The 11,990-nt window shown below is 51.7% G+C and overlaps 1 gene segment (V, D, J or C); it reads right to left on the bottom strand.

Annotated features, from left to right (window-relative positions):
* Positions 1–355: 355 nt before the first annotated feature.
* On the bottom strand, positions 356–3,141 carry LOC134497178 (immunoglobulin heavy variable 3-30-3-like). The segment is given in 3 exon segments: positions 356–726; positions 2,170–2,217; positions 3,081–3,141. Coding segments are annotated over 3 exon segments (480 nt in total).
* Positions 3,142–11,990: the final 8,849 nt, after the last annotated feature.

The following is an 11,990-nucleotide window of genomic DNA, read 5'->3' as shown; positions in this document are numbered from 1 at the left end:
TAATCCTTTTCTAAAGAGAGAACTATTTCCTCCTACCCATTACCAGCTCCCACCTCCCTTTTCAATGTTCCAGTGCACATTCAACAGATTGTAGTCTCTTTGAAAAATGATTTTGTATATTAACTCAGTTATTTTTTTCTTGGAAAGTGGGGGCAGATTTTCAGAAGGAAGGAGAATCTAATATAGTCTGCTTTACTTCTTATAAAGAGTGGTGCCCATTAAAAAAAAAAAAAAAAGGTAAAACTTAATCCATGAAGAGCAGGACTTTACTCCAGTCGTTTTCTGTCCTAATTTATGAATCCACATTTGTATTTCTGAAGCAATACACAAAGCCACTCAGAGGAAAGGAAAGTTTTTATGGTAATTCACATTCACTTCCTCTCACTGTGTGTGTTGTGCAATAATAGACTGCTGTGTCCTCAGGTTTGAGGCTGTTCATTTGCAAATACAGCTGGCTTTTGGAATTGTCCCTTGAGATGGTAAACCGTCCCTTCACTTTATCCAAGTAGAATTTATTGCTTGAATCATGATACAGCAATGCCACCCATTCCAATCCTTTCCCTGGAGCCTGTCTCACCCACACCATCCAGTAGACTCTGAAGTTGAATCCGGAGGCTTGGCAGGAGAGACGGAGGGACTCTCCAGGTCTTCTCACATCCCCTCCGGACTCCACCAAGTGCATCTCAGATCGAACATCTAAAATAAAAGTTGTTTTAATGAGATCTCCTGTATGCAAGAATTAAAATGGAAAGAACCTGAATAGGGAGGAAACAATTACCTCTGAGGACTGCTACTAAGGACACCACATTCAGCCACAGGATCATTTTTGCTCCCTCGAATGAAAGGAGGGAAATCAGTAGGAAAGGACTCAAGAAAGGGTGCAAACTCTGTGTTGGTGGGCGTAGCCTGACAAGGGAAACCCTGGGGCTCCTTTAAAGGGGAAAATTGTGCCTTGATTTACATATCACTTGGGATAAAAGAGATCCTCAGGGCACTGTTGTTACAGAACTTTCCAGTCCTTAGAATAATCAAGGCAGGACATTTTTTTTCTTCCTTTTCTTCTAGTGTAAGTAAAACAAGGACTTGCAAAATTTCACCAGTTCTCAAAAGTGATTCAAGGTAACAGAGAAGATACACAGACTAAGATTTTTTGAAAGAGATATGAAAAGGGCAGCACATCTGAGTTGAGGAAAATGTTTACATATTTTATTCTTTTTTTTTTCCCTCTTAACCACGCCCTTCTGAAGAAACCCAAAAGAACTGAGTGCAGATGAAGGCATGAGGAACAATTTCTAAGTCAGAGTTGAACCAGAGAAATCACAGGGAAAACAGAATTGGAACAGAAATAGCCTCTGGGGTGTTCTTTGTTTATTAGCTTCATTTTAACTCAGGAGTTGTATGGTTTTTTTATATTTCTTGGTTTTGGTTGGTATTTTGCGCAGTGTTTTTATCAGTTGCTAGCTGCCTCGAGTTGATTCCTCAAGATGGGCAGCCATACAAACTGAAAGACTAATAATGGCAGTGGTAATGCTAATACCACTAAAGATGCCACCAAATGCACTCTCTCTGCAATTAAGAAATACAGACAAATCACTTCGTATTCTCCAGGAATTTGGTTTGCTCCATATTTAGAAAAACAGATCTGTTTTCAACTCAGACATGGCTTCATGGGGAAGACTGTAACCCCTTCAGTTGTCAAATTTTCTTGAAACCTTTCCAGTGAAGTTTTAAAATAATTATAGGAAAAAAAATAATGGTTCCTCCAATTGTAAGACACTTGTTTTATTTGCCTACCCCACACATAGCCAGTGTGATTCAGTGTGACAACACTGTCCTTTGGTTTAAAAGATGAGGAGGGGAGGCATCTACTTAATTCTCCGTGGAGATTCTTCTATTCCAGGATGGTAAATGAAGCTGAGAAGAAATGAAGGACCTCCAGGCAATTTAAGGAGGTCCAGTGGGGAATCCAAAGGTCCTCTTCTGTTGTCTAATAAGAAATCCCCTTTGAAGAGTTATTCTATAATAGATTGTATTTTTGGACATTGGGGATTCTTCTTTTTTTCTCCTAAATCTCATAAAATTATAGAAACAATTAATTAGAAGAAACCTTCTCAGTCATCTAATAGAAACCATCCTTAAGAGGAGGCCATCCAGGTCCGGTCTGCAGACCTGCAACCCAAAGAGTCTGCTCTACCCACATGGAGCCAAAGCTGCCTGCTCTTCCCTCATCCTAGGTTTCCTCTAGGCAGACAAGTTGGCAGTGTTAACCATTTGTCAAAATCTGGTCTCTCCTGGTTTTGTTTTCTTATTGATGGCAGAATAATTCTTATGGTCCCTGCTGTTGAGAAGTTTGATATAGCTGAGAAGCATGAAACAGTGAGGGAGGTGAGAATTTCATACTTTTTCTGCATGGGCAAGAGAGAATTGCTTAGTAGAAAGGACCACAAATCATGGCTTCTTAGATAATGAAGTTAGAATTAACCCTCTGTAACGGTTTATTGGGACCTCTAAGACTTCCTTTTGAGGAAGTCCTCATTTATGGCTTCTATTTTACATTTTTTTACTTTAGGTGGACCCCTTTTAATATCAGCAGGTTTTGTGAGGGTCTTTCATGTTTCCCCAGTACATGTTCCTATGTGGTCTAGAGAGAAGACAAGTCATGGAGAGACTGAGCAAATCAGCCTGCTGAAGAAACTGGGCCTTGAATAGGATTAGGTTTGTAGAACCCCTTGGAAATCATAGGACCAGCACTGTTTCCATCTCAGATCTTCATCATAACCTCTATTTTAGCCTCATGGAAGCAGCTGGAGAAGTAAGCAAGCTCTCAGATACATAAGCAGGTCTTCTTTCAGTCCTGTTTAGACATCATATTGTGTGTTCTTCGTACCATTATTGCCTCCTTTTGACTGTACATGGAGAGCTTCCCCTCACCTTCAATTCAGAAAGAGAATAGCTCTTTGGGGTTCTAATTTCCTTTAGTTATATTAGGAACATTTATTGTTGAGTTATTCTCCAGTTCCTTTGACCAATTCTTCACACAAGATTTCTAGATTTGTACATGTCTGATGGTGGTACATAACCTTGATATATGTACAACACCCATTCCAGTCCTTTCCCTGGAGCCTGTCGCACCCAGCTCATGTAGGGGCTGCTGAAGTCGAATCCAGAGGCTTGGCAGGAGAGTTGGAGGGACTCTCCAGGCCTCCTCACGTCCCCTCCAGACTCCACCAACTGGACTCTGTGTCATGAGTGCCGTTGAGCTGAAGCCATCAGCGCAATGGCACACATGACAATAGCAAGGAAACAGGAGAAGGGGCTCAAGATAAGTAGCCATCAACTCACAACGACTAACGGCCAACAAACAATAACTAAACGGATCACGGAGCACACCCAAGCCATCAGCGCCAATACAACGGAGATCGCCCAGCTGACAGCAATCACCGGATAAATAGAAAACCCGATGATGGGCGATCCCGGAACGCCAGCGGGGCCTCTCAACCCCTCACCCACTGGCAGGGCAACGTATTGGACAAAGGGGGGTGATGTGACCGCGAGTGAGGGGGCGCTGACCGGCGCGGGGTATTTAAACCCCGCACCGACGCGCTCCTGTCACTCTCAGCTTTTTTCTTCCGATGCTGTAACTGCGCTGTGAATAAATCAGAGCCTGATCCATCGAACCAGTGTCTGAGCCTTATTCAGAGGCAGGCAGCGCATGACATAAAGCTGAGAGTCATAAACTCAGCCTCGCCGAGCCCCACCGGACGACAACGAGCCGCGGGAGGAATAGACGGCGAGAAGACCAGCAAGATGAAGCCGGAGCGACGCGGGCAAGGAGGGCGAGCCGCACGGCAAGAGACAGAGGAGGACCGACCAAGGCCAGAGGCACCGCGGACTCCCGGAGCCATGGACGCCCACCCCACCCGACCCGAGCCTCAGCTCCAACCCCAAGGGGAGATGGCGACGGAGGCAACCCGACCGCGGGAGGGAGCAACATGCCTTCCAAAACCAGCGGAGGACCCCGCGCCCCACATCGCACCCCAGCAACGGGTGTGGAGCGACAGCCCAACGGCGGTCAACACGGAGGAGGACGATGGAGACACCCAGCAGACGACGGAGGAAGCGGACCAGCGGCAGAAGGAGGATGAACCCCGCCGGCAACCCACCCCCACCGACGCACCGACGGAACCGGCCCCAGCGGCGGCGCGGGCCGTGGACGAGGAGGCACGAGCTGAACTCGCGGCCATGCGGGCCCAACTGATGGAACTCCGGACCATGCTCCAGTCGCTTATGCCCCCCGCGCCACCCAATGACGTCCCCGCACAGGCCCACACCCCGAGCGAAGCACCGAACCCCCACGGGCCAGCGGAGGGTCAGCAGACGACCCAGGCGGACGACACCACAGGCCGGGAAGCGAGAGGCAGGGCCGTGCAAAACGCCCGGGCCCCAAAGGACTTCCCCATCTTCTTCAATGGGAACCCCACGAAACTCTCGTTCTTCGTAACGAATGCCAGGGAGTTCATGGGGAGGCACGGACACTCCTACGACTCCGAAGCCGACAAGATCGCCGCCATGGCGATCAAACTACAAGACAGGGCGGCGGACTGGTACATCCAACTGTACGAGTCCAGCTCCCCCACCCTTGCCACCTTCCCTGCCTTCATCAATGAGATGAAAAACTACTTCGAAGACCCCCTAGCCAAAGTAAGGGCGAAAAGCGCACTCCAAAGACTTAAACAGGGCACATGCACGGTCCCAGACTACGCCCTGGAGTTCAAAGCCCTCGCGGGGAAGGTCAGCGACTGGTCCGAGACCACCCTGCTGGAAATGTTCAAAAGGGGGCTCAATCGCGACGTTCTCCAATGGGCCCTCTACCGCGACGACCCAGAAACGCTACACGGGTGGATCCACCTCGCGGGGAAAGCCGAACACGCGCACCGCACCTTCCTCATGACAACCACGGAAGACACAAACTATGCCGGCAAAAAGGTACCCGCACCACACGTGGGGATGGCCGGCCCCATATACCCAAAAAAGAAATTCAATCGGGAGCCCTGCGGGAAGTGTGGCAAACTAGGGCACAATAAGGTGGATTGCTTCGCCAACTGACCGCCGACCAGTGCGCCTAAACCCACCCCGAAAATTAGACCCAAACCACCCAACCTGGGGCCGCCCCCTCACCGCCGAATGACCGTGGCCACAGCGACACCAGAGGAAGGCTGGGATGCCTACTGGGGGGAAGAGGATAACGTAGACCCCGACCAGCCGGCGGGAAAAGCTCCCCGCCTGCCCTGAAACGCGTTGCGAGGCAGGCGGTGGGACAGCAGCGCGGACCACCTCGACAGAACGGCGAAAGCCCCGTAATAATGGCGGCAATCAAACTCTCTGGCGGCAACGGAGCCACCAAGGCCGCGGCACTAGTGGACTCGGGGTGCTCAAAAAACCTCATCCACCCCGACCTAGTTGCCAAACGCGACCTCCGCTGCTTCCCCCTCCCCACGCCGTTGGCATTCCACCAGCTGGACGGCTCTACAGCGGGAGGGAAACCAGCCACGCTGCAAACCGAGCCAGTCACCCTGCAAATGGGCACTCACACCAAACGCACATCGTTCGTCGTCACTCACATCGGACGGCCCATTGCAGTCCTGGGGATGCCATGGCTCGCGACAAACAACCCGCGCATCAACTGGGAGACCCGCACCTTCACATTCGGCGACGGCGAGTATCGGGCACCAGTTCCAGTGGGCAGAACCAACCCCACTGTAGGACGAGCGGAGGCGACTACACAGGACAACGCCGCTACCACAGCAGACCTACCGGAACAATACGCCAACTTCTCCGAGGTCTTCGGAGAGGCAGAAGCTGACCAACCTCCCCCCCACCGCAAGACGGATTGCCGGATCGACCTACTGCCCGACGTCCCCTTACCTAGACCAAAGATATACTCGATGACCCTGAAGGAGATGGCAACCCTCCGGGAGTTCATCGATAAAAACCTAGACAGGGGATTCATAGAGCCAGCATGCTCACCGGTCGGAGCCCCCGTCTTATTCCGGGAGAAGAAAGACGGCACCCTATGGCTCTGCACCGACTACCGGGGCCTAAACGCGGCTTCCCTGTCCAACAAATACCCCTTACCCCTGGTGAAGGACATGCTCGCCCACCTGTCCACGGGCAAAGTCTTTTCCAAACTGGACCTTCGCGAGGCGTACTATCGCATCCGAATCAGGGAGGGGGACGAATGGAAGACTGCGTTCAACTGCCCCCTAGGCGCCTTCCAGTACAAAGTGCTGCCCTTCGGACTCGCGGGGGCCCCTGGGGTGTTCATGCAGCTCATCAATGAGGTACTGCATGAACATCTGTTCAAAGGGGTCCTGGTCTACATCAACGACGTCCTTATTTACACAAAAACGCACGAGGAACATGTGACCCTAGTCAGGCAAGTCCTCGACAAGCTCAGAAGGGCGCAGCTCTATGCCAAGCCTACAAAGTGCGAGTTTCACAAAGCGCGCCTAGACTACCTGGGGTACCGAATCTCCAGGGACGGCATAGAAATGGACCCCGCAAAAGTCGAGGCGGTGCTAAACTGGGAGCGCCCCCGCAACAGACGCCAACACCAGAGCTTCCTCGGATTCGCGAATTTTTACAGGTCATTCGCCCGGGGGTTCGCAGAGATAGCCCTCCCCCTAACGGACCTCCTCAAAACCAAAGGGGTGGGGGACACCCGACGCGCCAAGAACCCGGGCACAGTGTTGAATTGGACTCCCGCGTGCCAGACCGCATTCAACAAGCTGAAAGCGCTGTTCACCACGGAGCCAATCCTCGCGCACCCGGACCCAGAACGGCCGTTCGTGGTCCAAGCCGACGCCTCAGACTTCTCCCTGGGGGCCATCCTGCTCCAAAAGGACCCCACGGGACTCCTGAAACCATGCGCCTACCTGTCAAGGAAGTTCTCCGAGATAGAAAGGCGATGGCACGTCTGGGAGAAAGAAGCCTTCGCGGTAAAATCGGCGCTAGAGACATGGCGACACCTACTCGAGGGAGCAACCCAACCATTCGAGGTCTGGACCGACCACCGGAACCTCGAGGCCCTACGAACGCCCAGACGCCTTAGCCCAAAACAGGTCCGATGGGCCCAATTCTTCAGCCGCTTTAATTTCCAGCTGAAGTTCATGCCGGGCAAAAAGAACTTCCTGGCCGACACCCTCTCCCGACTGCCCCAAGACGAAGAGCCCGCCCCAGACACCATTGGGACGGTCCTATCCGCCTCGCAACTGGGGATGGCCGTGACCACCCGAAGCAGCGCTCGGAGGCAGCTCGACTCTACGGCGCAGCCGACGGCGGGACAACCTGCGACAGGAAGAAGCCAACCGCAACTACCAGGGGGAATGCGCACGGACCTCGCCGCTGCCCTCAAAACCGACCCCTGGTTCCTGGCAAACCCCGACAAGGTAACGATGGCACAGGACCTGGCATGGGGGGAAGGCAGAATCTATGTCCCGGACTCGCAACGCCAGGCGATCTTGCATAGGTCACACGACGCCAAACAAGCGGGACACTTTGGGTTCCTCAAGACCCTACACCTAACACGGCATCAATTCTGGTGGCCCGCGCTCAGGCGAGACGTAAAAGCATACGTAGCGTCCTGCCCAACGTGCGCTAGGGCCAAACGGGCACCAGGCAAACCCGCGGGGCTATTACAACAGGTGGCAGAACCCTCCCGCCCATGGGAGGAAATCTCTATGGATTTTATAGTGGACCTCCCACCCAGCCAGAAGAAAACGGCCATTTGGGTGGTGAAGGACTACTTCTCAAAGCAGGCCCACTTCATCCCCTGCACGTCGGTCCCATCCGCACAACAGCTAGCCAAACTCTTCCTCATCCACGTGTACAGGCTACACGGATGTCCCGCACGTGTGGTGACCGACAGGGGCACACAGTTCACCTCCAAATTCTGGCGGGCCTTCCTAAAGCTGACAGGGACCCAACAGGCCCTATCTACGGCCTGGCACCCCCAGACGGACGGAGCCACAGAGGTTCTTAATGCCACCTTAGAGCAATTCATACGCTCATATACTAACTATCACCAAGACGACTGGGCTGAACTGCTCCCGTTCGCCGAAGTCGCATACAACAACGCCGTCCACACGAGCATGGGGAAAACTCCATTCGAAGTAGTCTCGGGGCGCAACTTCGTCCCCATACCGGAGCTACCTCAACCCCTGGAACCCCAGGTGGACGCTAGCGACTGGGGACGGAAGATCGCGGAATCATGGCCAATAATCACGGCGGCGCTGAAGGATGCACAGGCAGCCTACAAAGAGCAGGCCGACAAGCACCGGCACCAACAACCGACGTTCCAAGCGGGGGATATGGCCTACCTATCCACCAAGTTCCTAAAGTCACCCCAACCCTCGAAAAAACTGGGGCCTAAGTACATCGGGCCGTTCCGAGTCACCCAAATAGTGAACCCGGTAGCAATACGCTTGGACCTGCCACACAACCTACGGAGACTCCACCCGGTGTTCCACACCAGCCTCCTGAAACCGGCAACCACCTCTCAATGGCACCCAAGCACGCCACAGCCCTCACCGGTGATGATCGACGGGCAACACCACTTCGAGATAAGGGACATACTCAACTCCCGCAAGCAACGAGGGACTCTACACTATCTGGTCAGGTGGAAACACTTCCCCCACCCGGAATGGGTGGCGGCGCACAACGTTAACGCGCCTGACCTGACCAGAGCATTTCACCGGGCATACCCCGACAAGCCACAACCAAGGTCAGCAAGCCGTCCCCGGCAAACCCCCCCCGCAGGCCCCCCCCGCCTCCCGTGCCCCAAGGGAAAGGGCCCCCCCAAGCCCGCGACTTGGGTGGACCTCCCCCCCGGGACTCACTCCCCCCGCCCCGGGCCCACGAGGCGGTGACAAGCGTTCGCCAGCACCCTCCCCCCGCCCCCCGGCCGCGGGGGAGTGGCAAGCAAGTCAACAGGGCAAACTGGGGGCAACGCCCAGGAGCTATAACAAAGGCGACACACTTTAAATAAAAAAAAAGAAGGGCCCTACCTGGAGCTGATAAGCACCCGACCAGCCACGCCTCTCTCCTCGCCGAACTGAGCCAAACAAACAGGGTGTGGCTGGAACATGCGCACGCCAGGACGTGACCTGGGCATGCGCACTATGGACACACCCTGGGAAGGCACGTGGTAGACGGAGGAGCAAAGGGAGGGGTGACAACTACTCCGGCGGGAATTTCGAAAAAAAAAAAAAAAAAGAGTGCCGTTTGACAGCTCCACCAAAAAAAAAAAAAAAAACAGAAAACCGGGGGGGAGCACTATTTGGACAGGGGGCAGTATGTCATGAGTGCCGTTGAGCTGAAGCCATCAGCGCAATGGCACACATAACAATAGCAAGGAAACAGGAGAAGGGGCTCAAGATAAGTAGCCATCAACTCACAACGACTAACGGCCAACAAACAATAACTAAACGGATCACGGAGCACACCCAAGCCATCAGCGCCAATACAACGGAGATCGCCCAGCTGACAGCAATCACCGGATAAATAGAAAACCCGATGATGGGCGATCCCGGAACGCCAGCGGGGCCTCTCAACCCCTCACCCACCGGCAGGGCAACGTATTGGACAAAGGGGGGTGACGTGACCGCGAGTGAGGGGGCGCTGACCGGCGCGGGGTATTTAAACCCCGCACCGGCACGCTCCTGTCACTCTCAGCTTTTTTCTTCCGACGCTGTAACTGCGCTGTGAATAAATCAGAGCCTGATCCATCGAACCAGTGTCTGAGCCTTATTCAGAGGCAGGCAGCGCATGACACTCTGACTGAACTGACTGAAAAGATGGGACACCTAAAAAAAAAAGGGTTTCAATAGGCTCTCCTGTATACAAAACTTAAAATAGAAAGAAACTCTGTATAGCGGGAGAAATTACCTCTGAGGACTGCTACTAAGGACACCAAGTTAAGCCACAGGATCATTTTGGCTCCCTCAAATGAATGGAGGGAAATTGATAAGAAAGGGTTCAGGAAAGTGCAGAAACTGTGTTGCTGGGAGTAGCCTGAAAAGGGAAACCATGGGCCTCCTTTAAAAGGGAAATGGTGCCCTGATTTGCATTTCGCTCGGGATAAAAGAGCCCCTCACTTCGTTGACTGAGAGATTTCCTTGCACAAACCTTTCAAACATGATTTTGAATTGATGGGAATATCTTCAGAAAAATCAAGGGAGACTATCTTGTTTTTCATTGTGAGTACATTGGAGAAATGACAAGTTTTCACTGGAGTAAGAAAAGCAGGATCTGGTAAAACCTCCTCATTTCAGGAAAGCTTTTCAAAGTAAGAGAAAGAAAATTTGCACTCAGAATATTCTAAATAGCCATGTTAGAGACCATACATGAAAAAGATAGCACGTGTGAGTTCAGAATGTTGGCTCCACCGCTGTTCCCTTGACCACGTTCCTTGGAAGAAACCCAAAACAACTGAATGCAGACCAAGCCAGAAGGCACCATTATAAGCCACAGTTGAATGGCACTTAGGTGTCCAAGTCACAAAGTCAGACTCAGAGAAGACACAGGCAAGGCAGAAAAGCTGGACCCTCTGGGGTCCTTTCTGTTTATTAGATTGGTTTTAACTTGACCTTTGTATTAATTTTATTTATTGCTTGTTTTTGGGTTGCCATTTTGTACAGTGATTTTATTGGTTGCCAGCTGCCCAGAGCTGATTCCGCAAGATGGGTTGCTCTACAAGTTGAAATAATGATAATGGAAAGACTAAAACTGATTCTAATGCCCTGAAATACTCTCTCTGTGAGTGGGAAATACAAATATTGTATTTTACTCCCCAAGGAATTCAGATTGCTCAATATTTAGCAGAGAACATCTGCTCTCAACTCAGACATGGCCTGGGTGAGGATTGTGGCTCCTTGAGATGTTACATTTCCTTATGAGATTTTCAGTGATCTCTTTGGAACATAAGAGTAAAGAAAATCTTCCCTCCAAAATGAGTCAATGTCTGCAGACAGTTCCTTTGTTACCCATCCTCAACCCCACCTCACACATAGGGAAAGCAATTCAGTGTGACAGCACTGCCCCCTGGTGTAAAACATGAGAAGAGGCATCTACTTTACTTTCCCAGGAAATTCTTGCTTTCAAAAATGGTAATTAGGGCTGAGAGGAAATGAAGGATCTCGAGGAGAGAGCAAATCAATGTTGAAGTGTTAGTCTATGACTGTTTGCATTTTCTGTGGGTGGGGGATTCTTAGTTTTTCTCGGAAACAAAGGGCAAGTCACTCATGCCCTAGTCAACCCTTAGCCTGACTCATACAACCCATTCTATGTGGGGCTATAATTACACATCTCCATCTCAGGTGAAGTAAGCGATGCCGTGACCACCCTCTCTCGGTGCCTGGGTGTGTGGGAGCCTGGATGGGAAACAACTGAACCCTGGTAAGACAGAGTGGCTGTCGGTTAATAGCTCCTCTGTATCCAGAAATTTGCCTTCTCCATTTCTGGATGTGGTCACACTGCACCAGACAGAACAGGTCTGGAATCTGGGGTTCCTCCTGGACTCACTCCTCCTCCTCAAAGAGCCGGTGGCAGTTGTGGCCAGGAAGGCCTGTGCTCAACTTCACATTGTGCATCAGTTGCTCCCCTTCCTCGATTGAGAGGCCTTTTGAATGGTCAGTCATGTCCTGATCATCTCCCATATAGACTATTGCAATGCACTCTACGTGAGGCTAAACCTGAAGAGTGTCTGGAAGCTACAGCTTGTGCAGAATGCGGCCACACGGGCAATTCTTGTTGCCCCAAGATCGGCACACAAAACACATTGCTGTGCGAGGTGCACTGGGTACCAGTCTGCTTCCTGGTCCAATTCAAGGTGTTCCTTCTTACTTTTAAAGCCCTACATGGCATGGGTCCAAACTACCTGAGGTACTGTCTCATCCCCATCATATTGACCCGTCCCACCCAGTCATGCAGAG

The sequence above is a fragment of the Candoia aspera genome, chromosome 4 (assembly GCF_035149785.1).
Source record: "Candoia aspera isolate rCanAsp1 chromosome 4, rCanAsp1.hap2, whole genome shotgun sequence".
Taxonomy (NCBI): domain Eukaryota; kingdom Metazoa; phylum Chordata; class Lepidosauria; order Squamata; family Boidae; genus Candoia; species Candoia aspera.
Note: the sequence above shows the minus strand (reverse complement) of the source record. Positions and strands in the feature narration are given on the sequence as shown.